General features: G+C 35.6%; 1 protein-coding gene and 1 long non-coding RNA gene across 2 annotated transcripts in view; one reads left to right on the top strand and one right to left on the bottom strand.

Annotated features, from left to right (window-relative positions):
- LOC125801100 (NACHT, LRR and PYD domains-containing protein 12-like) overlaps window positions 1-6771 on the bottom strand; it is a 318379-nt gene extending 311608 nt beyond the window's left edge. The window contains exon 1 of the mRNA XM_049477012.1: window positions 6666-6771. Within this exon, the coding sequence (XP_049332969.1) occupies window positions 6666-6715 (50 nt within the window). The 5' untranslated portion in view covers window positions 6716-6771. The remainder of the gene's footprint in view (window positions 1-6665) is intronic.
- Window positions 1-27722, top strand: part of LOC125801619 (uncharacterized) — a 155336-nt gene that overhangs the window by 117633 nt on the left and 9981 nt on the right. The gene's annotated exons all lie outside the window — the stretch shown is intronic.

The raw sequence follows: 27722 nt of genomic DNA, 5'->3' as shown, positions 1-27722 counted from the left end.
CTGAGAATCTGCAGTTTACATTGTGAATTCTTCAGTCCAGCAGAGAGCAGCTCCACTCCTGAATCCTGCAGGTCGTTGTTACTGAGGTCCAGCTCTTTCAGGGGGGAGTTTTCCAGGTTTAAAACTGATTCCAGATTTTCACACATCTTTACTCCAAGATTACATGAAGCTAGTCTAAAAATCAAGAATAAACAAATGATTTCACAATAAGCCCAAAGAAGAATATTTGAATGGATTGACAAATCCATAGCTGGTGTTTCTTTATACTGAAACAGTTAACATGCAGAAATCTCCACTCTGGAACTCTGGAAAAACATTACACCTTCTCCCACATATATAAGTTACAAATAAATACAGACACTTAAAATGTATGTTCTATATAAAATTGTTATGTTCTATTGCTAATCATAATTTCTCCAAAGCATATTGAGATGCAAGATGCAAGAGATGTGCATTCATTTTAACAAAAAACATATAACTTGCCCAAAACCTTTTTTTTAAGATTGTATTTAATCAGTCTAAGACAGAAACTTCATGTACTGTTTACATTAAAATGATGGTTTGATTATTATTACACACAAAGGATAATACATGCTTATATGTAACAATGTAAATAATGTGAATCCACCAGTGATTAAATGGAAACTCATTCTACACATCAGCAGTTGATTAAAAACTGTGTGAAGGCCTGAATAAAAATACTCACACAACTCTTCTGGATATTTTAACTACTGGCAGCAGCCTCAGAAGACACTCCTCTGATGGATCATATTTACTGAGGTTAAACTCCTCCAGCTCTTCTTCTGAGTTCACCAACACAAACGCCAGAGCTGACCACTGAGCAGGAGAGAGCCTGGCCTGTTGAAGACGACGGTCACCACCTCTCCTCAGGTATTTCTGCACTTCCTGCACCAGAGAATGATCATTCAGTTCATTTAGACAGTGGAACAGATTGATGGATTTCTCTGGAGATGAGTTCTCCTCAATCTTCTCCTTGATGTATTTGATGGTTCCCTCATTGCTGTGAGAGATCCTCTCTGTCTGTGTCAGTACGACTCGTAACAGATTCTGATTAGACTTCAGTGAGAGACCCAGGAGGAAACGAAGGAACAGGTCCAGGTGTCCACTCTCACTCTGTAAGGCTCTGTCTATGGCACTGCTGAGGAAGTCAGTCATCGTTGACCTGCTGAAGAGTTCAGATAGTTCAGTGTTTTGGTTTTTAGTGGTTTGCTGATTCAGAACGCTTCTGTCAATGAAGCAGAGAAATGCATATAAAGCAGCAAGAAACTCCTGAACGCTCAGATGTACAAAGCTGAAGACCTTCCCCAGGTGCAGCTCATGTTCCTCCCTGAAAATCTGGGTACACACCCCTGAGTACACCGACACTTCTCTAAAATCGATACCACTCTCTCTTAGATCTTCCTCATAGAAGATCAGGTTTCCTTTCTCCAGCTGCTGGAACGCCAGTTTCCCCAGAGCCAGGATACTTGTTCTAGTCTGCTGAGGATCAGGGTCACTTTTCCCACTGTACTTCTGGCTCTTGTGTTTGATCTGAAAGATCAGGAAGTGTGTGAACATCTGCGTCAGGGTTTTGGGAATTTCTCCACTCTCAGCTTCACTCAGCATTCTCTCTAGAACAGTGGCTGTAATCCAGCAGAAGACCGGTATGTGGCACATGATGTAGAGGCTTCTTGAAGACCTGATATGTGTGAAGACTTCGTTGGCCAGGTCCTTATCACTGATCCTCTTACTGAAGTACTCCTGTTTCTGAGGGTCACTGAAACCCCGCACTTCTGTTACCTGGTCAACACACTCAGGATGGATCTGACTGACCGCTGCTGGTCGAGAGGTGATCCAGAGGAGAGCAGAGGGAAGCAGATTCCCCTTGATGAGGTTCGTCAGCAGAACATCCACTGAGGTTTGCTCTTCTATATTCACCAATTTCTCATTTTTCTGGAAATTCAGAGGCAGTCGACACTCATCCAGACCATCAAAAATGAACATGACCTTGTAGCCCTTATAATGTATTGGTTTTAAATCTTGTGTTTCTGGGAAAAAGCTCTGAAGAAGATTTACCAGACTGAGCTTCTTCTCCTTCATCAGATTCAGCTCTCTAAAAGGAAGTGGAAATATGAAGAGAATGTCCTGATTTACTTTTCCTTCAGACCAGTCCAGAATGAACTTCTGCACAGAGACTGTTTTTCCAATTCCAGCAACTCCTTTAGTCAGTACAGTTCTGATGGGTCGTTTCTGTTCTGGTAATGGTTTAAAGATGTCGTTGCATTTGATTGATCTTTCCTGTGTTGTTTTTTTCCTGGATGCAGTTTCAATCTGTTTCACCTCATGTTCCTGATTGACATCTCCAACCCCTCCCTCTGTGATATAGAGCTCTGTGTAGATCTCATTCAGAAGTGTTGACTTTCCATAGCCTGAGATTCCTTCATTAATTCTCTGATATTTATCTCTCAGCTTGAATTTGATTTTTCGTTGACATGCTGGGGCCAATTCTGAAAACAGAGGAAGAAAATATGAAAAACATAATTAGCTGTGATCATGCATTAGATCTCAGTGTAGGACACATGGTACACTACTTTAAAGTAAAGGATGTATTGGTGTTTTTGTAGCAGCTGTAATTGCTTTAGATGTATTCATGGTGTCCCTTAAAAATCAGTAAGTGTTAAGTTTAAGGACTACAGTTATTCTACAATTATAAAATCAAATTAATTAATGTTTTTCCTTTGAGACTTCACTGAGAAAATAAATTAGCACTAGTTGGTACCCATAGTCACGTCCCTGAACTCTTACTGCTCTCGAGTGTGTTGGCGAGGTCTGTCTCATTCATGCTCCTCAGGATGTGCAGTGTGACCTTCAGCACCCCCTCTTTCTGATCATCCTCCACCTCTCCCTCAGAGCATGCTGGGTAATCTGGACTCAGGAGCTTCTTAAATGTGTTCAGCTCATTCTTCACTAGAGAGATAAACTTCTCCTGCAGCTTCTGAATAAAAACAAACATCAGAGAATCAGTAAAGCTGTTACAGTACAGAAAAAGAGATGATGACACTGATCTGAGGAGAATAGGAGTTATGGATGCTCTGGTCTGTAGAAGGATTTAAACATCATGTTACTGAGTAGCATCATATAGCATCAGCATTAAAGGAGAATTGCAGTGTAAAATTGACTTTGGGTGTAGTAAAATATGATAAAAATGAGTATTTACCTTTGTTGAATAGCACACCTCCCCTATGCACTGGGTGCCGGCTGTGTTCTTGTGCACTTAAAAAGTGCCTCGTTTTAAATGTCAGGGCTTCCGGATTGTAGCAAAGCTACTTTGAGCTGAATAATGGTGTAGTCAGCGATTTATCTGCAGAGGCAAAATATGCCCCAAAGCGGGCTTTGTAAAGAGTGTGGGGCAAAAAGCATAAAATTACTGTATCTCAGAAAGCTGTAGGAGAGTGGAGGTGTGCTTTTCTTACTTTTTATCATGTTTTACTGCACAAAGAGTAAATTTTACACAGAAGTTCTCCTTTAACATTATAATATAACGGTTATAATGCTCCATAAACTGAAGGTAAATTAATTATGATTATCAAAATTTTAAAGTGAAATTAAACTGAAATGTAAAAGAAATCAGAGTGAACCCCATAAAATATATAGTTTAGGTCTAACCTTAAATATGTGGTCCAGTTTTTTCCTGTAACTCTTTATTTTCTTCTTACTGTGGATAACAAGAAAACCACACTGTAAGCCACATGAATAAATGTTCTGATCTAAAAAGCTTTTGTTTCAACTAAATATGTTATTATTAATAAAATAAAGAATATCAGAAAATAAGATTAAAGTAAAAGATAAACCTGCATTAAACCAACACGTTGCTAAATGTTTCTTAACTTTCTAATAATAAAGATTTATAAAGGTAAATAAAGATTTTTGCAATTATGTCACCCTTTATCTAACATTTTGAGGCACGGATAAAAAAAAGTTGAAAAAAAAGTTGCTTTGAACCACTGAGTCAATGCTTAATTTATTCTACAATCAACAATAATTACATATAATTAAATGATAAACAGTACCAATCAGCAACAACATAAACATTTTTTAATTCATTAGCATTTATTAAATGATCACCGTCATGTTAATTTATCGTACAATAAGTCAATGAATTAATTATCCCAACAGGCCTTTTAACATTACCCAATACGTCACAATCCCGCCCTGTTCAGGAGTTTTCCACCGGCTCCAGGTCAGAGTAACAATACTAACATATTCCGCTACTGTCTCTATATATAGATTAGGGGTGTGTGATACATATCGTCTATGATATTATCTTAATTACTGTGTTGTTGATGTGTGAGCTGATGTTATTGAGTATGCTAATTACTGGGGAAAAACAACAATCAAAACGCCTTTATTCCACGTGTTCACTAGGTCATGTTTTAGGATAGATTGCTGCACGTGTGCATTGAGAATGGTCATGCGGTGAGCTAGCTAGCATACGCTAACTCCGAGCTCACACTGGCAGGTAATAAGTCCGTCACGTTGGTACATGTTTGTCTCGTGAGTGTGCTCGTAGTTACTTGTGCTGTCACGTGAGCCAATCACTTTCATTCACGCTTCATTTTCCTCCAAACTGTTCACACACCGTCATTGTGCTGAAATCTTTCTCTCTGTCGTGCTCTCTCTCTCTCTCTCTCTCTCTCTCTCTCTCTCTCTTTCACACACACACACACACACACACACACACTCAGCTGATGGCAGGTTTCTACTTTCCAGGTTGTTGAAGATAAAATATGGATTATATACTCTTATTTCATCCATTAAAGCACATTAAAATATTCTAATTCATACTGACATTAGCTCCTAGTCTAGATCTAGTCTGCCAGACACAACAATTGTTGTTCCCTTCCCAAGGGAATAACCACCACTAAAAATAAATAAATGAATAAATAAATAAATACAGATTAAATCACAGATCATTGTTTCCATTAATACAATTCATTTTAATTTGATTGATATCACTAATATAAATATAACTTTGTTTAGCAAATTTCACACTGATGCATTCGTTTACTCTAGAATATCTGGTAGGTCACATGGTTTACACACATGTGCACTGTTCGATATTTGAACTGATGAATTTATGTTTTTGTTTGTGTCAAGGTATTAAATATTTAACATATTGTTAAGTGCAGTTTATTACAATATAATACTTTTTTCTGAAAAATTTGTTTTGTTTTTATCAGTGTGTGTGTGTGTGTGTGTGTGTTATGCTTTAAAAAGGTACATTTTAGTAAATCAGTGAAAGGGTTTTGATGTTTCACTCACTCAGAGGTCATATCTTCACTGCTGAAAGTAGGACGATTCCCCATGGACGCGTCACTCTTCATAGAAACACAGCTGGGTTCTGGAGAAGCTCCTCTCTGGGTTTCAGTTCTGTTAACATTAAACACAGTGAAACTCCAGCATTTACACAGTGAAACTCCAACACACAGCACATCTTTAATAAAGATCAGGAACTGAAGAGCTTCACTCTCAGAACAGAACAGTAGTTTAGTGCAGTGATGTACCGAGACCCAGAGCTTCCTCCTCCACTGCTGAAGTTTAGAGGAATCATCATGGACCGGTCACTCTTCATAGACACTCCACTGGGGGCTGGAGATGCTGCTCTCTTCTCCCTGTAAACAGATCTTCATGATGATCCATGATGAGAGTAAAGTGTGGAGTAATGTGTTCCTTTACTAAAACTTATTCACAGGTTCCAGACTAACTTCTTCATAACCGTCCCAGAAGCGTCCCGAAGCTTTCTGTCAGCTGCCCAAACTGAAAAACGCTCGTCTAATAAATATACATATTTTAATTTCTTTAACAATACTGTTGAATATATTTGTGTGTTTGTTATGATGTCACAATGTCATCACCTGATTAGATCATATTTACTATATGTATTTTATAGATCTGTGTCTAGTTAATAACATGTATTGGTAAGAGTTACACAATTACACAATTATACTGTATTATAAACTAAAAGGTATATTTTTATACTGAACTCTAACAGAGATACAGATCAGAACAGAATAGAACAAGTCTTTCTGTGAGAAGCTTCATTCCACAGCTTTAATATCAAACCCAATCACTTCCATCTGATCTATATAAATGCAGTACATCAGGATTTCCTCATTTCTAATGCTAATGTAAACCCAGACAGCGTGTGGTAAAATCCGAGACGGATCCTCACAATGGATCTGGTACAGAGTCCACTTTCACTACAGACAAATCCGATATGGACCATATTTTTGAACATAAATATGCAACCACCCCATACCATAGCAACCACCTAGCAACAGCATAATATCACTACAGCAACCACACAGAAGGAAACATATTATTAATATTAACAATTAGATATTAAAGGCAGATATGTACTTTAAATACAGATTAGAAACACATTCTACTATAAGAAATATAAGAAACTATAAGAAACTGGCTGGTTTGTTAAGCGTTTCTCTGTGTTTAAATACAGCACAGGGTTCTGACTCTGGTCCAGGAGAAACTCTGTTCTCAATATTTTAAAACTGTAAAATATGCAGATCACAGCTCCGGGATTAGAGCTGAAACCATTACAATACAAAACTACTTTACATATTAAACCCATCACTTAATTTACTCACTTTAGGACAGGAGGTCCTCCTCCACTGCTGGAGTTCTGAAGATCCATCATTTACTCTTCTTCATTCACACACAGCTGAACACTGCCGACACCGACCCCTGAGAACAGATCAGCCGGTACAATAAAACCTTTATTCTTACAATAATGACATTATCATTAGAACTGCATTAAACAAAACCTGATAAACTAACAAAACAAACCAAACAGAGAACGATACATAACAGTGTGATTTACCCTCATTACACATTATTCTACAGATTACAGAAACATTTACTATTATTATAATGATTATAATTTAATTATTATTAGTAATATTACTGCATTACACAACATTATAAATATACACACTGTTCTATTATTATTAATATTATTATTATGTTACTGAATCAGAATAGAGAGATTATTTAAGTATAATATAAAACAGCAGGATTAAAAACACTAACACACCACGTGATCTTGAGCTCCGTTGCTCCCCCTGCTGGTTAAACAGCGTTACTGCATATAAACACGCCTTTATAGCAGCTCCGTGTTTTTATCTCCCCAACAGATCAAAGTCCACATTAAGCAGTAATGCGCTTTAAACAGCATAAACTACACTGTGATCAATAAATATCAATCTATATCTGCGCATTTCTCTTCAGTTTACAGCATTATTGATCTGTTACAGCTGATTGTTCTCCAGCCGGTCTGATCTAGACCAGGTCCAGGTCTGATCCAGGCCCGGTTCAGATCTCCATGCTGATCCTGGTTCTTCCAGTGGAATCGGACACTGAGCTGAGCTTAAAGAACCGGTTCTGGATCTGAGGAACCTTTAGAACCGGTTCTGACTTTAAGCTACACGGTTCTGTTCTATATTCTCTTCAGTTCTGAACTTACCGATTGAATCCGGACTTCTGTCCTCTTCTAATGGCGGAGACTGAACTTACTTTTACTCTGTCCTTCACCTGAGTCTCACCTGTCTCTCTCTAAGGCCCCCCCCTAACTCTCACAGTGAATAGACGCTGGTTGGGCAGAGCTATTGTTAGTTTTTAAGCCAATCATATCACAGGGCCGAAAGAAATGTTTGAATATTCATGAGCCTTTCTCCCACACATCATGAATTTTTCATGATGATTCTGTTTTCCATGACTGCATTAAACAGCCTGAGCTCACTGTCATTATTTATTTAAGGGTTTTGTAACTGGAACGATTCTGCTCCACCCCTGGACTGCAGATCCAGCTACCCCTCTGCGTTGTGTCAATAATTCTGTCACCTCTGTGGTTTACTGCTCTGAGTTGCAAAAGAGAACAATATTTCATGTCAGTGAGAGGGCACAGCGTAGAAACTCCTCCCCCTTCAGCTATCAGCACAGACTGGTTAACAGTAATGGCATGAATAATATATATATATATATATATAAAATAATATATATATATATATAAAAATATACAATATATATAAAAGTATAAAACAGGAATCAAAACACATTTCACATTATATTATTTTCTAATATTCAGCAATACTGTTCAGGTTCAATACATATTAATTGGCACAAATACATATATAAAAATAAAACAATTTTCTCAAAATGTAGATAAAACAAATTACCCAGTGGCTATATCACAATAAAAAGTTCATAATAGCTCATGGTGTACCATATTTAATACAACCGACCATGCGGTTAGAGCTTCAGCCTTTTACATAACATTTACTACACAAAGAGGTGACATTTTAAGTGAAACGCTACATTCCAAAACTTATAATACACAGAATATAACATACCTGATTGCAAAAGAGAACAATATTTCATGTCAGTGAGAGGGCACAGCATAGAAACTCCTGAGATAATATTAAAAAACAAAATCTCACATTTCCAGTAGCTAGACCATGTAAACAGAGAGTTAGCTAGCTAGCTGAGACTAGCAAAGTGACTAGCTTTAACCCCCCCTCGACATAAAGATTTCTGGTTACATTGTAATCCCTCTCTCTCTCTCTCTCTCTCTCTCTCTCTCTCTCTTTCTTTTCCTCCTTTTCATGCTGTCCTCCGTTATTTTCTCCTGCTTCTTATTGTTGTAATCAATCTTTCAAGGATGTAACATCCAAGGCAACCCTCCTGCCACCTCCTGGCTTACGTGGAGGATGCTGAAATTCTCTATTGGGTTTGTCAGTGGGGGAGTGGCGGCGCTTTCCCCGGTGACTAGAAGATACGTCTGTGTCTGAAGAAAATTTTATTTATATTTACTTTGTATCTGGAGAAAACTGATTAACAGTTACTAATGATCTGTATGAAATGGATATAAGCTTACTAAATGTACAAATTATTTGGATTTTTTTAAATCTAAAAAGCAGCTAAGAAACAGCTGGGCCTTCCCACATCCCAGAATTCATCAGGGATCCAGGAGGTGGTGTAAAAGGAGAAGACCTGCCACGCCACCTATGGACCTTGCTGAACCGTCTGTGCACTGGGGTTGGCCGCTTCAAGTCTTCCATAAAAGAAGTGGGGCTTGACGGATAGCGCAGCATGCGAGTGTGGTGAACCTGAATAGACTGCTGAACATATATTTACGGGCAGCCCACTATTTAGCCCACACTCAGTATCTGGCCTATTTGACTTGGACCCAGAGACAAGGGTGTGGCTGCATGACACTGAGTTGGCCATCTGATGGTGTACAAAAGAAGAAGCAGCTCATCTCACGAGAGAATGAAGATTCGTTTGTCATTATGTTTGACGAGAGCCTGAACAGAACCACTCAAGTCCCCACATTTAGTCCCGTTTCTTTGGCTTGCAGTTCATTGGCCATTCGACAGTAGATGACTTGTTGGAATGTTTCAACATAGGCCATATGCTATTTAACTTATAACAAATCATCAAAATTAGACACGTTGTTGATACCTGATATTTAAAATACTTTTAATGGTCTTTATGTTTGGCATGGACCCATTGTTGCTAGCCTAAAATAAAAATATTTATTGCCAAGCTATTTTCATACAGGAAATACATTAAAACAGCAACACATCTAAAATAACATGAGAATAAGTAAAGGATAACATAACTTATCATAACTTTGCATAACGTGTTACGCATGTTATGCTTTTTTATATTCTGTTTTTATTTTTCTTTATGGCATGAGTGTACAAAAGAACATGGTCTCCTTGTCAATGGATGGACCGAATGTAAATTGGAGGTTTGTTGAGCTCATACAACAAAAAGAATATGGTGAGCAATTTGCTGTGGCTCAGTAGCTCAATTTGAAATTGTAGGAAGCTCTGTCCTCCATACGCTCTGAGAACTCTTTCAGGAGTGGTTTCCTGATGTGGCAGATTGAGAAAGTGCTCAAAGCCCTACACTCTTTCTTCAACTGTTCACCAGCAAGAAGAGAGAACTTCAGTTCCCTTTACCTTTCAGTGGCCACCGGAGGCTTAAACAAATTGCCGGCCATTAAAAGAGCAGTTGAAGTTTGACCCTCTAATGTAAAGTATGTGGAACTGATCAAAACAAAGAAGCTTCCCAACCCAGGGTCATCATCATATGACACGATTACTGTGTCATAGCACATGGGGAGGTAAACAAAACAGGAGAACTGAGGACAACAAACACAGGAGAACACAAATTACTATTGATTAAACACAAGGATCTTTTATTCTCTTAAAGGATAGCTAGAGCCCAGGTCGTAGGTCATAGCCTATATTTTGCTACTAAATGTTTTATATAAATAAAAAACTAATAAGAAAGCTAATAAGTATTGAAACTCCAACAAACTGATAAAGTCACCCACACTAAGGAGACGAGCAAAACAGAAAAGAGAGAGCAGTTATTAATACTAACTAGTGAAATTGATAAGAAGACTGCCGAGCTGCGACACATGGGAGACATATAAAAACACAGTCAAACAACTGTATGTTTTATAGATCATCTCTGGCAGAAGTATGGTGCTGAACGGTACGGAACAAGCTGAAACTTCAAACTTACATATTTTTGCTGTTTGTAGGTAAAAAGGTTGTAAAGGCTGTTTTGTCGAGTTTTCTTAACAGAGCACTTTTATGTTTATTTGATAGTTATTTGAAATTATTTCTGCTAATAGAAAGTCAGTAATGTTCTGTAAGGTGGACTGAATTTCTTATTTTAATTCAGTTAAACTTTTTTTTATACTGTCGCCTGGTGTGTAATTTTTTTTGCCACAGCAGTAGTATTATTTCTTCTTGTCAGAGGTATTAAAAAGGTCTTAAAAGTCATTAAATTTGAGCTTTAAAAATGTGCAGATACCCTGCCAGGGATGAACGTGATTACCGGCCTGGGAAGAGGCTCTTATAACAGGGGAGATGAACTCCGGACAGACCGGCTGGAGGCAGCGTTAGCTCCTTTAATAAACAATTTTTCTTTTGAATTTAATAAACATTTCTCTCTTAAAATGACTCATTTTGCTTGTTGTCTTTTTATTGTCACTATGCTTATTGTAGTATCAAACTAGTGGGTAAGGGAAAATTTCACACTTTTATTTTAAAAAAATATATAAAGCATGTTATGTTTTTGTTTTATGCCACCAAAAAATATCAAAATAGATTAACTGACTTTGTATAACTGTACTATTGGGTGAAACGTAGCTTAGTTTGATGATTTAGCTTTGATGACTTATACAAACTATTTATTATATTATGGTTACATTACTCATACATTTCTGAAAAGAATCTAAACAGAAATAAATACAACTGACCATACAGAGTATGAAGTTGAGGGAAAGTGTGTATAAAAGGAAAAGATTATTATTTAATTTAACAAAGATTTATTTTTATATAATGGAAAGTTATCTCACACCTGCAGTACATACTGTTAGAGCCTCTGTTCCAGCAGTTATACATGTTGCTGTTTCATTATATAAACTAGGCTCGTGTGCCGAGTATCGTGTTACCGCCAACCAGTTTGGCATTCATAAAAGCACAGTAAGAAATGTGTGTATCTATTTTTGTAAAGGTATGGTACAGTCTCCTATCAAACAATCAATAAAGTCCCAAATGAACACGAAGCCCTGGAGCTGGTAAACAGATTGAGGCAGCTTCCCGTCTACCTCAGATTATGGGAGTGATGGATGGAACACGTTCCTGTTCTGCCCCCTCAGATGACTATAAAGATTTAGTGAACAGAAAAGGTTGTTCCTCTTCTGTGCTGCAGGAAGTTGTTGATGAGAGAGGATTGTAAGTGAGTTTCAGAGCATATTTTTTCACATTCCACATTTGCATTTTTATTTCATACAGTACTGTGCAAAAGTTTTATTCCATCAGCAGCTCCTGATTTACTGTTAAACCCTGAATTACTCAATGTAATAATTGTAATTAATGAATTACATAATTTAATACGTAAAATAAACATGAGTGTGATTAATGTCACCTTTAATACAAAGTAAAAGGAAAATAAAGTGTGGAAAGTGCAGTAAAACAAACTGTGTATAATTAATTACACAACATTTACTGAATGTGGCATCACAGCATATTACACTTTTTATATTTGATTCATTTCTTTCAAACACTCTTCATGCAGCTGCAAAGAAAGAACTATTAGCTAATATCAACTCAGCCTGACAGTTTAATTATAATTTAAAGACACATAACAGAAAACCTGCAATAACTAAACCAACACTAAAATATTACACTTAAAGTACTTAAACAATGTAGATTTTTCATATTAGTTCAAATTCATTTTTCATGCCAATCAAGTAGAAATGTTGAAAGCTAGTCAGACACACAGGAAAGTACAAAACCACATCCCTAGAAACTAAGCTAAATCAGATCTTCACATTATGCAGCTAAACCAGACTCAAAAAATGTAGAAAAACAAACAAACATATAGCCATTACCATGTTACAGTTCTATAAAACAAGGTAGTTAATATGTAGCTTGAACTTGATAGGCTTCATTCAGTGGCACTGTCTAGCTTGCTAAGATAACTCAAAACCATTTCTAACCCTTTTATATGCAGAATAATTAAAGTATACTTTTTCTGCTTATACTACATACTACATTTTAGCTATTTAATCTGTATTCCAGTATACGTTGATGAAATATATACTTTTTTTGGCTGTGCTAATTTTGTACTAGTGATGTACTTAATAAAATATATACTTAGTATTACTTTGTAAAACATTTTCATATTCTTTTAATAAGTGTGTCCGGGGGCATATAATAAAACTACTTCAGTCAAATTTTGTGTTGCTCATTTTGTGTGTTAAAACTCTTTTACTATGAAAGTTTATTTTAGTTGTGTTTATTTTATTTTAGGTAAAAGAACTTTAACAGCTGATGTTTGTAATAAGATATCTAGCTTTTCATTGTTCAGTTTATGTTCACTCCTCAAAATGAATGTGATATCAAATCCACTCTTAAATCACACTCTTAATATGGTTTTAATGTTCAGCTGTACAAAAAATATACGTAAATTGTATTAAGTAGTGGCAGAAATAACATAAGTAGTATACTCAGTATAAATGTAGTGCACATTTATATAAATTTAAATTATAAACACGTAGAAATCAAGTACAAGTTAGTGGTTCCAAAATAACACAGCTTAAGTACAGACCTATTTTAGCATAATTCATGTAAACTTTTTCACAAGGGAAGAGTTGTTCTGTTAGCAAATGATGTAGCCACTAGACTCAAGCACTTAGAAAGCCAGTCAATCCTACAGACAAAAATATAATATGTCCTACATAATCTAAACAGGATGGGATTTACCCTAAAAGGTAGTTTAGGTTAGCTTGATTAGCCAGCTTTTTTTTTTTTTTTGTCAATTTTCTGCCTAAATCTTGAGGATATCTATTCAAGCATTACATAAAAAGGTTTCATATTTGATAGGAAACATTACTGAAAATATGAATTTTAATAAAAATCATATTAAAACTACTTAATTAAATCTGCAACTATAGATTAAAAAAATATAGTGAATAAAATAATTTACTGTATAAAAATTTTAATTAAGCTTTCCTGAGCTTCATTTTAAAATCAGTATTTTTGTGAATATAAATCAAAACATTTAATGTCCCCCAAAACTTTTTATAGACATTTTATGTCTATTTTCAAACCTTTTTTAAACAAATTATTAAGTGGTGTAAAGAGTGAACAAGCAGCTTCTCCAAGTGTCCTGATGAACCGAGTCGCTGCGCTTTCCTCCGAGCGTTAGCGCTGTGATGCTACTCCGCAATGCTGCATCAGGAGGAGGCGTGTGCTCGTCTTCTTCACCCTCCTGGTGTTGGAGCATCACTAGTGATAGGGGGAGGAGTCTTAATGAGTGGGTTGGGTAATTGGTTGTGTAAATTGGGAAGAAAATGGGGAAAAAAAACTTAACTTCAGAGAAAGCCTCTCCACCCACACTGCAGTAGGATGTCCAGGTAACAGCCGACACTGATTTAAATCCTTTAAAGAGAACAGCATCTAATTTTATACATATTAGAGTTTGAGATGCTGCAACATCAATATGCTATGTAAGTAATTATCTTAGAGTATTACATCAAATAGAGAAATGCAATACACAATACTTAATTAAAACTAAAATAACATCATAATGTCGTGCTCTCCGGCAAATATTTTAAATTTTAAAAGAGTGTAAGAGACTAAGGGACGGATTAAAAACGGATTAAAGTACGAACAAAAATTCACTCACTGCCCCTTAATTCAACACAAAATTTTCTACGGACCCCCGGCCCCAAAAAAAAACATTTCCCACCCCTTTCCTCGGCCGGGACGAGCTCAAGAAAATGGTCTGTAAAAGGCGTCTGTTTTTTTTTATTCACACTGTTCTTATTTCTCATTAAATATCTACTAGAGACAGATTATATCTGTACAGTATCATTTATTCCACTTCAGTCCTGAATATATGGAGTGCATTATATCTCCTTATGTCGTGCTGCGTGCTCGGACTGCACTGCACGCTCTGACCAATGAGGCGTTTTCACCCCGGATTTTTTTTTAGTTTTTACCCCAGAATTTCTGCTGCCCCACACCACGGCTTCTCCGCTGCATACGCAGACCAGGAGCGCCGCTACTGCACAAGCCGGCCCAGTGAATTTCTATTTGCCTAAAAACAAACAAAAAAGTTTGTTCAGAAAGTATTTTATATTGTTAAACACTGTTAATTACATTAGAGTAGAGGAAGGTCATTGTGAATGATGTTGCTGTTCTTGGTCTATTTGGGTTTTATGATTGTGCAGTGCATAGCCCTATTACTGATTTTGTGTTTTTGCACTTGGGCTATAAGCTCAATATAAAATAGTTTGTTTGTTTAGAAATGATTTTATCTTTTTAAACCATGTTAAATTATATTAGATTAGAGGACATTCATTCAGACATCATTCTTGTAGGCTAGGCTTTTTGTAACTGATTTAGCCCCTACTGTTGCCACATTACCCCTTACATTTTATTATATAAACCAGTTTTGAAGAGCCTGCAAGTTTTTTTATCATGTATAACATTACTTTTAATGTCAGACAGAAGCAGCTTCATCATGGCAATACATGGCAGACGCTATTTAAGATAAGTTTGCTAGCAGGAATAATCTTTTTTTTTTTTTTTTACACCACCAAGAAATAATACTTACTGCATTTAGATAGTTCCTCAAGCTTGATGTGCCGCCATGATATGCTAGTTAAATATCACATATTTGGCACACTGCCTTTGTCTTGTCTACACTCAATTTGAAATGCTTTCAAACAGCTGAGCTTCTCTGCATTTTGCCTCTCTTATGCCCCCGTTAACCTGAACGGAAGTGTGATGTTAGAGTGAGGTGGAGCTCTGGAAAGAGGAAAAAAAAACGAATATCCGAATACCAAAATTAAAAATCGAATACCTACTCAACAAGCGAATATCCCAATACATGAATATTCAGGTCCAGCCCTACTTTAAACTACCCCAACAAATAACACTTACTAATTACTATGGAAAGGTCAGTGCCGCTGTTAGAGCACCAACTGTGACATTAATTCCAGTAGACACTTTTTTAAAATCTAAATTTCATTTAGCAAAACACACAAAAAAATCATCAGACTCCTCTTCACCTTTCTTCATTTAGCTTTATTAATATGAACCAATTTTACGATAAAATAAAACAATAATTAACAATAATAACAGTACTGAATAAAGATAACAGTAATTAAAATAAAGGTTCTGGAAAAAAAAAAAAAATCATCTATATAAAATATTTACATACTTATATACCAATTCTCCCTCCCACACACACACACACACACACACAGTGATACACATACACACATCGAATCTCTGTTACACACAGGGTTATTCTATCTTACACAGACGCACTGAGGAGCCAAAACCATATACCAAAAACCCTGCATAGAGGGGCTGGGTGAAGGTGGTGTAGAATGTGTGTAAGTGTGTGAGTGTGTGTGAGGGTGTGTGTGTGTGTGAGGGTGTGTGTGAGGGTGAGTGTGTGTGTGAGGGTGAGGGTGTATCAGAGGAGACTCTGTAGAAGGACAGAGTGCCGGAGGGACAGTCCACATACACTCCTACTCTCCTACAGCCGGAGGGAGGAGTGGAGAGATCAGTTCTGTTATTATTGTGATGAACAGAGTAACTGTTATCAGAGCAGATCAGAATCCAGGAGTTTATATTCCGTCCAAACCAACAGTCTGATCCTGATCCTTTTCTGCTGATGGTTTTATAACTCAGAGCTACTTCAGCTTCTCCTCCGCTCCACTCAGCCTCCCAGTAACAGCGTCCAGTAACACCAGTAACACTCTCTCTACTCAGAACCTGAAACCACCCATCAAATCTCTCTGGATGATCAGGATACGACTGCCGCTCCTCTCTAAACTCCACCCTCCTGTTCTCCTCACTCAGAGAGAGACGACACTGCGCTGTGTTCAGATCCAGAGTAAAATCACAGAACCCTAAACACAAGAACACACACAGAGTGTATTTAGTGTGTAGCGTTATATTTACTGTGTGTGTAGTGTTATATTTACTGTGTGTGTATAGTGTTATTTTAGTGTGTGTAGTGATATATTTAGTGTGTTGTGTTATATTTAGTGTGTGTAGTGATATATTTAGTGTGTAGTGTTATATTTAGTGTGTAGTGTTATATTTAGTGTGTAGTGTTATATTTAGTGTGTAGTGTTCAATTTAGTGTGTGTAGTGTTATATTTAGTGTGTGTGTGTTATATTTAGTGTGTAGTGTTATATTTAGTGTGTGTAGTGATATATTTAGTGTGTGTAGTGATATATTTAGTGTGTAGTGATATATTTAGTGTGTAGTGATATATTTAGTGTGTGTAGTGATATATTTAGTGTGTGTAGTGATATATTTAGTGTGTGTAGTGATATATTTAGTGTGTAGTGTTATATTTAGTGTGTGTAGTGATATATTTAGTGTGTGTAGTGATATATTTAGTGTGTGTAGTGATATATTTAGTGTGTAGTGTTATAGTGTTATATTTAGTGTGTAGTGTTATATGTAGTGTGTAGTGTTATATTTAGTGTGTGTAGTGATATATTTAGTGTGTGTGTAGTGATATTTTTAGTGTGTAGTGTTATATTTAGTGTGTATTGTTGTTATATTTAGTGTTATATTTAGTGTGTGTTGTTATATTTAGTGTTATATTTAGTGATATATTTAGTGTGTAGTGTTATACTTAGTGTTATATTTAGCGATATATTTAGTGTGTAGTGTTATATTTAGTGTTATATTTAGCGATATATTTAGTGTGTAGTGTTATATTTAGTGTTATATTTAGTGTGTGTAGTGATATATTTAGTGTTTAGTGATATATTTAGTGTTATATTTAGTGTGTGTAGTGTTATATTTAGTGTTATATTTAGTGATATATTTAGTGTGTAGTGTTATATTTAGTGTTATATTTAGTGTGTGTAGTGATATATTTAGTGTTTAGTGATATATTTAGTGTTATATTTAGTGTGTGTAGTGTTATATTTAGTGTTATATTTAGTGATATATTTAGTGTGTAGTGTTATATTTAGTGTTATATTTAGTGTGTGTAGTGATATATTTAGTGTTTAATGATATATTTAGTGTTATATTTAGTGTGTGTTGTTATATTTAGTGTTATATTTAGTGATATATTTAGTGTGTAGTGTTATATTTAGTGTTATATTTAGTGTTATATTTAGCGATATATTTAGTGTGTAGTGTTATATTTAGTGTTATATTTAGCGATATATTTAGTGTGTAGTGTTATATTTAGTGTTATATTTAGTGTGTGTAGTGATATATTTAGTGTTTAGTGATATATTTAGTGTTATATTTAGTGTGTGTAGTGTTATATTTAGTGTTATATTTAGCGATATATTTAGTGTGTAGTGTTATATTTAGTGTTATATTTAGCGATATATTTAGTGTGTAGTGTTATATTTAGTGTTATATTTAGTGTGTGTAGTGATATATTTAGTGTTTAGTGATATATTTAGTGTTATATTTAGTGTGTGTAGTGTTATATTTAGTGATATATTTAGTGTATTTATTAGGGATGCGACGGTTCTCTGTATTTTATTGAATCGTTTGGTTTGGTCTGTTTGGTTTGATACACCCGGATGGACGGCGGTATTTGGGTGAGCACTAACAGAGTGAACAAACGCTCTCCCGCTGTACATGCCCCGCCCATGGCCAGGGGGAGGGGCTGCTGACTGCGCCGTCACACTGTGAAGATTCACCAGCAGCTCATATAAGAGAAGAGTAATGTTATTTTATGTAAAAACTGGGTTTACAACACTGAATATTAATCAAGCAATCAACCATTATTTACACTGGAGGGGGATCCTCATTTACAATGCAGCTGAGCATTTACAGTTTAAAACAGATAAAAAATATAAAAAAATAGAAATAAAAACTGACATTTACTCTACACGAATAAAATATATACGTAAAAAAGGAAAAATAGGACATTTTAAAAAGATCATAAAAAAGACACATAAAAAGTAAAGAATTATATTTTATGAAGAAAAAATAACAGTAGTGAAAATAAAGTAAAATGATAAGAAATTATAAAATTAATATTAATAAACTAAGAACATGGGAATCATGAGGGAAATATATATATATATATATATATATGATATAGTTATTTATATAAACTATTTTGATAAATAAAATAATAAAAATAAATAAGTAATATAAAATATAAACTCATTAAAAAAACTAATTGAAAACAACCACAGGCTTTCAGAATAAAAAGCCTGATAGTAATAAAAGTTTCAGTTTCAAAACATGGAAATAGCTCACCAAAACCTCAAGCTATTATTTATATTTGACAATATTTAATTAACTTTTCCGCACTCATCTTATTTTAGTTTTATATTATTTGTAGTGTCGCTCTGAATTCAGCTTCACACTGTGAAAGAGAGAGAGAGAGAGAGAAAGAAAGAGAGAGAGAGGGGAGAAGTGCATTTTGTCTGATGTCTCTCTTGGTTTTCCACGCTGTGTGCGCTGCCAAACTTCGCTACCTGCGCCTGCAGCTTTTTAGAGCGCTGGACGAGATTTTATTTAATGAATTAATATTTTTTATATTTGAATAAATCTGCCCTGGTGATAAGAAACGAACGCTAACATATAGCTTTATATTTCTGTGTATTTCAAATGTTTGTGAAATAAAATAAATTCCTGTTCAGTCAAAGTGCTTTCCTCTTTTAATTTTTTGTTTATAAAACTCCAGCATTTGAGTGAGAATAAGCATCTGTTAAAATTCTCAAACAGCAGAATGCCTATAACCATTGGCGTAGGAACCGGGGGGATATTAGAAACAGGTGGATTTGTCCCCCCAAAAATGATATCGTTTCGCTCAGCTCAGCTGTGCTATTAATGAGGAGACAGACCGGACCAATCACAGAGCCGGTTCGGGAATTAAGTTCCGCCTATCAGCCAATCAGCTTGCTGTTTTTGCGGCGCGCGGAGGTGTCAGTATGTTGGTTGGGGGAAGCCCCTCTCTCGCTGTGAGATTTAGCAGCGGGATCGGCTGCAGCTGATTTTAAGATATGGATATACGGTGATTTTTTTTTCTAAAAGAAAGGTAACGGTATCTAATCATGTAAACTGTGATGATATGTTTCTGATAGCTGGTTAAAAATACACGTCTCTGAATCAGCACACAGTTTAACCCCACTGTGATTAATAAACTGCAGCTGTGTTAGTGAGTTAACTTAACTTTGGAATTACCTAGATTGGGAGTCAAGTTTAAAGAAAAAAAACTATATACGTAATGTTCAACTTGCCCTGTACCTGATCAGCTAATCACTATTTCATTTTCTGAGTGAAACTGTTTATTAATTTAGGATTGCAGTTAGCTAGAAGCTGGATGTAGAGGATAGACAGAATCTAGTACAACACTGGGTAATGTTGGTAGTTTAAAGCAGTTTCTTAACCCTGATCATCACTGCCCTAAAACTGTGTTTTCCATCAGATCCAACTGATCAGCTAATAAACAATCATTTATTGAGTTTACCTGTTAAAATCTCTTAGCCCCCTATGGAGCCTAAATTAATCATTATGTATATCCAGCAGTTTATTAGACACATCATACCACCACTTACTTTATTAAAGTGCCTTTAAACAGAGGAAGCTGTAGAATATGCAGAACAGTGTTAATATGCAGTAGAATATGTAAGAACAGGGTTAAGAAACACTGATCTAACCTGACTTCTGTTCATATGTAGTTCACAGTAAGACCACATGTCCTGACGTTTATATTAACTTCTGCCAAAAATCTCTAGGAAACGTAGTTACATTCTCTCAGTAGAAAGAAGTGTTCTCAGTAAAAACAAATTAAAAGCGCAGGAACCAAAGAAAATGTAAATATACAACAGAATTGACAAACAATACATAATAATAATAACCAATACTGTTATATTATTTTAAATATTAGGTGATAGCTGATCAGTTTTTGTAGTATGTATATAATTCAGACACTGCATGCATAATTTTTTTCTAACAACAGTAAATGTAATGTGGAGTAACATGTTTAGGCTGTAAAATCACCTTTTATTGGATGTAACTAATTATAAACAAAATACAGAAAAAAATGATTATTTGTGATAAAAAATAATTCCACAAATGTTGTTCTAGGAAACTATAGGGTGGGCTTTGGTTCATATTCGCAAATGTGTGTCCCCCCCCAATATCAAGCCCGCTCCTACGCCCTTGCCTATAACTGCTATATTAAGCTACAGTTATTAAGTCTGTGTACTGAACATAAATTTAAATCCTTATAAATGTCAGATATAAATATAACTAATAATAACTTATAGTTACTGTGCAGATTTTTAAGTATATTATATTTTATAGTTGATAGTTTTTTATAGATTACTTCTATCGCCGTGTTTCTCCACAACCATGCAACAACCAATCAGACTGTTTTCTGAATTTTCCAGGAGCAAATCAGCTCTGAAGGCAAACGCTGAAGATTTGAGGACTAATTAAACAAAACTTTCTCAGCTGCGTGATCAGGGCCAGTGAACGCTAAACGGAGAAAAGGATATTTGAAGAGGCGCCGTCATCTTATAAATCCGCTGTTCGGGACCATTTTGGCTTCAGTGTTGAGTTTGATAATCAAGGTAAAAGACAGTCAGCAGATAAAGCACAGTGTGATTCAGTTACCTGTTTTTGACTAATGGTAAGAATAAGTGCTCCTTTTTTATAATAGATATTGTGATTTAAATTAATCTGTGACTTTATTAATTGGCTCTGAAAGTGTGAGTAGGAGCACCTTGTTGATTTGAAATAGAAAGGGCTAAAAACGTGCTGCATGTTGGAGCTAGATAATATTAATATATATCAAAACAGAACCGAAACCGTGGCCCAAGATCCGCGATACAAACCAAACCGTGGCCACACTGTACCGTTGCATCCCTAGTGTGTAGTGTTATATTTAGTGTGTGTGTAGTGTTATATTTAGTGTGTGTGTAGTGTTATATTTAGTGTGTGTAGTGTTATATTTAGTGTGTGTGTAGTGTTATATTTAGTGTGTAGTGTTATATTTAGTGTGTAGTGTTATATTTAGTGTGTGTAGTGTTATATTTAGTGTGTGTGTAATGTTATATTTAGTGTGTAGTATTATATTTAGTGTGTGTGTAGTGTTATATTTAGTGTGTGTAGTGTTATATTTAGAGTGTGTGGTGTTAATTTAGAGTGTGCGTGTGTGTGTAGTGTTAATTGAGTGTGTGTGTGTAGTGTTATATTTAGTGTGTGTGTGTAGTGTTATATTTAGTGTGTGTGTAGTGTTATATTTAGAGTGTGTGTAGTATTATATTTAGTGTGTGTGTAGTGTTATATTTAGTGTGTGTGGTGTTAATTTAGAGTGTGCGTGTGTGTGTAGTGTTAATTGAGTGTGTGTAGTGTTTGTGTTTATTGTGTGTGTGTTTATTGTGTGTACGTAATGTACGTGTGTTTGTATACAGTGTATGTGTGTATGTAGTGTGTTTGTATTGGGTGTATGTAGTGTTTGTGTATTTGGGTGTGTATTGGGTGTATGTAGTGTTTGTGTGTATTGATTGTATGTAGTGTGTTCGTGTTTGTACTTTGTGTGTGTGTACTGATTGTATGTTGTGTGTGTGTGTGTAGTGTTTGTTTTAGTGTGTGTGTGTGTGTGTATTGTTTGTTTGTAGTGTGTATGTGTGTGTGTGTGTGTATGCGAGTGTGTGTGTGTAGTGTGTGTGTAGTGTGTGTGTATGTAGTGTGTGTATGCGTGTGTGTGTGTAACTTACATTTTTTTAATCCAGGTTTGATTCGGATCTTCCCTCCATGTTCCACTCTAAACACACACACACACACACACACACACACACAGATCAGCACAGTGTGAGATATTTAAGAAACTGATTTATAAAGAAATACTTTGCGTGAAAACGAGCGAATATTTGAGAGAGCGGAAATTAGTGACCTCATGTGGTAAAGTACGGAACTGCAATGCACACTGCATAAAATCAGATTAAAAACGGAAGATTAACTTCTCTAAATAAGATAAAATGGCAGTTTCTTGTGGGCTTGCAGAAAAGGGTTAAACTTTACTAAAGTATGTTTTTTGCATTCATATTCATACCTGAGTGTACTCCTGTCACAACAACTGTTTTTATTGGACCATACATTTTCAAGGAATTGTTGTGCAAAAAGTATTTTATCATGATTTAAAAATTATTTTATGCCACTGGTCATTAGAAAACTTCAAAAATGTTAAATGTAACAAAGGCAACATTTTTAAATAAAGCCAACAAACCAACTCAATCACATTAATGGTATCTCTTTAGAAATTAAGGGTTCTATTTTAGTGATCCGTAGGTGAGCTGTCAGCCGTGCATCATGCAACTTGATTTAGGGTGTGTCACTGTGTCTTTACGATAGGAAAAGTTGCTCAAAAGAGGCTCAAAATGTGCAAAAAGCATGTATCGTGAAATAAACCAATCACCATGTCACTTGCCATTCCCTATAAGAGCCAGGTGCGGTCTGACTTTGGCATATTGCTATTTAAATGGCACAGCTGCCTGGACTTGTCCAATGTTTTTCATCGGCGTAGATATATTCAAAATCACCATTGCTGTTTAAACAAGACAGGTGAAGAGCATGAAAATATACTGTTGGTGGGAGTAAGATAGCAATAAGCATCAAGACCACCTTGCACAGGGTGTAGGTTAGGGCCCTATGTGTTCAGAAAGGATTCTGGTTTTGCAGTCACTGATTATTTTTACCATAAAGACATGGGCTGGTTGCTGGGGTGCTTGATTCTCAGTGTGTATAAAGTTAGTGGGGATCAGTTCTTATCTTGTAACTTTTCTCCTGACTCGATGCTCAGGGCAGCTGTCCATCACTGAAGTTTTCCACCTGTTCTGGAGTAAAAACTAAACCTTGGTTCTTTTTACCAACAGAAAGATGAGCCAAAACAGAATTACAGCAAAGTACTTGGCATTCAGTGCAGATAGCTTGAGCATAAACAATTAACAGTGGCTGTGTAAACAAAAATAAAACAGAATGACAGAATGAAGGTTACATGCTGCTCCACCGTGTTTACCTGGTGACTACAACTAGATTTACTACAGGTCCCACAATGCAATGTGTGTCACAGGATTAACCCCTAACTTTCTCAACACTTTGCTTTCCTGTGAGGCACAGCGCACACACAGGAAAGAGCACAACAGGCAATATCGAGAGTGACAAAAATTTACAACATGTACAACAATATTTATCTTACAATAAGTTGATAATATAATTATCAGTTCAGACCTACCCGAGTTTCTCCAGTTTGCAGTGTGGATCCTCCAGTCTGGCAGAAAGCAGCTTCATTCCTGACTCTCCTGGGTGGTTGTAGGTCAGATCCAGCTCTTTCAGGTGGGAGGGGTTCGCAATTAGAGCTGAAGCCAGAGAACAACAGCCTTTCTCCGTGATCATACAACCAGATAATCTGCAGACAGAGCAAGAGAATGTGTGAGTGACAGAAAAAAAGAAAGAAAGAAAGACAACATTGCAGACTGAGGAAGATAAGGCACTTTGATATTAGTAAGTCTCTTTTTTTAAATAACACTTCAAAATCGAAAAAAAAAAGAAAACTAAACTTTATCGCTTTGACACAGATTAACAAATTCATGAAACCCAAACCTCAACAGTAAGCATCTCTGTGAATACAGCATTAGCATTGATGTGGACCAAAGAATTGAGTTCATATTAACTTTTGCTAAAATTGTTTTTGCTTGTGCATCACAACTTGTGTGATATATCTCAAATGTTCATTCAAGTTGGACATTCTTTAGACAACTGCAGAAGACTCGTATTTGTTTGTTTGGTATACTCTGACTTTCGCTAAACACTTTTTCTTGTGTGATATGTTATCATCATGGTAAACATCTGTATATTTACACATTTATACATGAATTTCTAGTGGTGTCAATCGAATCCAATTAAACATGCCAAAATTCTGTGATTAATCACACTTGTTTTTCATAAGACGCACGTTTTTATAGTGGACAGTTTATGGAGTGAATTTTGTGCCAAACGTTTTACACAAAAAAATTAAATCCGCAATCAAAATGTTAGGCTAAGGCCTAGCATTATAAACATAAAGATCTCATCATGAGCAAAGGAAGGGAACTTAGAGGAACAGACCTGGGAATTAACGACCCGTTCCCCCGTGAAATCCTTGACAGATGCAGAAAACTGTTTGCTGAGGAAAGAACTCATAAAAGAAGGGAAAAAGCGTTGTCGCCGTCAACAAACTTTATGTTGATGGACAGCTATATCGTGACAAAAACATAACTCCCTGGCTGTTCTAAATTTCTTTAATTGTAACTAAAAAGCGGTCTCTCTCTCTCTCTCTCTCTCTCTCCGGGCACTTACGTTTGTGCACTCTCTGTCTCTCTCTCATCTCGTTGCACTATGTCTAATATATAGGTCAATACTCAAATAACCTCATAAAATTGATCCATAATGTATATATATATATATTTCCCCTAAACTTTCCTTTCTCTCTCGTTCTTTCTCTTTCTTCCACTCCCACTTACTCGGGTCATTATCACAAAATCCTGATTCAGAGGACATCCAGTATGAAATTTTTCAAAATGCATTTAACAACAAATTTCCTTTCGAGGATTTAAGATTGAGGTCAGAACATTTGTTCCATTTTATTGCATATTTTATTAGCATTTTATAGATGAAGTCCACAAAAATGTATCATTACCGCAATGTGATATGACATCTAATATATGATAAAAATGCATTTTTTTTAATCAAAGTTAAGCAGTTCAGGTCGTTCACAGTTAAGCAAGGGTTTCAGACTTATTAGCTTACACTTACACACAATGCTACATTATGAAAAGAATGTTTATTTTCAAGAACATTTCATATTATTTAAGACAATTTACAATGCAAACATTTGCATATCAAAAGAATCTTTCATGTAGACTACAGCACCTTCATTAATAAAAGAGCTCATTTAACTATTGGAAACCATTCAACAAATGTCAAAGAAAGACCTCTCAGAAACTCTGAAATCTTGTCTATCTTTATGCACCATCCAGCATTGTATGCCTACTAAGACCAAACTTTTATTTTTAGTCATTTACGTAGTTTTTTTGTGTTTTGCCCATATGTCAGGCATATGTCAGTGCTGTAATATCTGGCTGACCTTTTTTCCTCCATTGCTTTTTCTTTTCGTCATGGTACTTTTTGGTCAGATCACGTGTTGTCTTTATTTTCCCACTGGAAATGGCAAATATAAAATTATGATATCCGTTCCAGTTTTTGTTTAATTCCTTAGAATGGACTGTACACAAATAATATCATGTGAAAGTAACTCCAACTGGAACAACTCTCTGTGTCGTTGAGTATGTGTGTGTGTGTTTTTCTAAATGTTGTAATTCTTGCTGTAAATGTTCTCCCTAAACTTTGACAGCCTTGCTTTTGCTGCTGCCTTTCTTTTCTCAATAGCTACCTGCCTGTAAACAAATACACATCGCACATTACAATAAAATATCAAAGATGGAAAAAAGCTCTGTAGTTATGTGGTCTAACATCTAATTCTGTGTACGGAATTAGATTTAGTGTCAGGCCAGATAAGACGGAACATTAGTGACCTCTACTGGTGGTTTGCAATAGCTAAGTTAGAATGGTCTACTGGAGAAAATGTTCAGGGTAACGCTCATGTTATGACAATCAGGAAGTAAAAAGGCATCTGTATTATGCTTCCTAATCAAATTCTCATTAATGAAACAGTGCATCTCATCACTGCAACAGGTATTGAAATGTAGCACTAAGTGAGAATTCAGTTGGAGGATGAGTGACTTTAAACTTTTATGCTAACTGTAAAGGCACCATGAGGGCTGTATAAATTTTCACATACAGTGTCCATTTAGACCCTAAAATACTATATTATAATCAAAAATACAGACTGTAACTTCAAACTGTAGGCCCAAACCTATATCGATATATCGGTAATGACAATGAAAAAGTCGTGCAGACAAGTTGATGAGCAATCTTTTAACTTTTATCCAGAAACATATGAGAAGAACTGTTTACATGGTAGCCATCTTGAGTGTCATGGCCAATGTCTTCCCTAATGTTGAAAATGCCTTGAAAATTTAAGTTATTTGTGGATTTAAACAATGATTGAAAATTGTTGCGGAGGATGAGAAAATTAGTGTTGGACACATTCCTTTTCTTTATTAATTTTATTGTTTTTACTTTTCAATGTAAAATCGTTTATGTTTATTTACTAAAAGTCTTTATAGTATGAAATGCATTTAAGTATTTTTTTTTAATGTTTAAATATTAAAATTTCCAAACAATGTACTGAAATTCTGATACGGACATGTTGCGGAAATGAGAATTTTACTCTAACATGTAAAAAATTACAAAAATGATATTTATAATGTTCATTTTTAAACATGTGCAAGATAGACCAAAGGACGTTGTTTAGGATTCTATATTTTTTATTTTGTTAATATTTACTTGTTTATTAAAATTCCTCATGCCACCTCATCCATCCATCCATTACGCGCAAATACACACGCACCCGCAAATATACTAATGCACGCACATTAATCCCATATTCACAAAATCCCATAAAAATCACAAGGAACCACTTAGCAATAACTTAATGCATGCAACGTCTCAATGTCATAACATGTATGTCACACCAAATCCAACACTTTTTATCTTATGTTATGTCTCTTCTACTTTGTTTGCATTTAATCACTCCTTTCTGTACTATCTCTTTGCACCAACCTCTATTTTATTACTACTATATATCCCAGATCCGAAAAATGCATTTTTGTTTACACTCCATCCCCCAAACACCAGAAAATATCCTCAAACATCTGCACACTCATATCATATCACTGATAAACATTATTAATCCGTACATCACAACATGTCTTCACTTAAATTTATAAACTAGAACATTTGTGGTATTGGGACACAGATTAAGCAAGCCAAGGTACTAAACCATCTCACTTCACTAAAGGCAGACATTTGTTTACTACAAGAAACACATCTATCAGAAACAAATCATCATAAGCTCAGATCACCACAATTCACCCATATATTCTCAGCCTACTATAACTCCAAACAAAGAGGAGTATCAATACTAATAA

The sequence above is a fragment of the Astyanax mexicanus genome, chromosome 4 (genome assembly GCF_023375975.1).
Source record: "Astyanax mexicanus isolate ESR-SI-001 chromosome 4, AstMex3_surface, whole genome shotgun sequence".
NCBI classification, from domain to species: domain Eukaryota; kingdom Metazoa; phylum Chordata; class Actinopteri; order Characiformes; family Acestrorhamphidae; genus Astyanax; species Astyanax mexicanus.
Note: the sequence above shows the minus strand (reverse complement) of the source record. Positions and strands in the feature narration are given on the sequence as shown.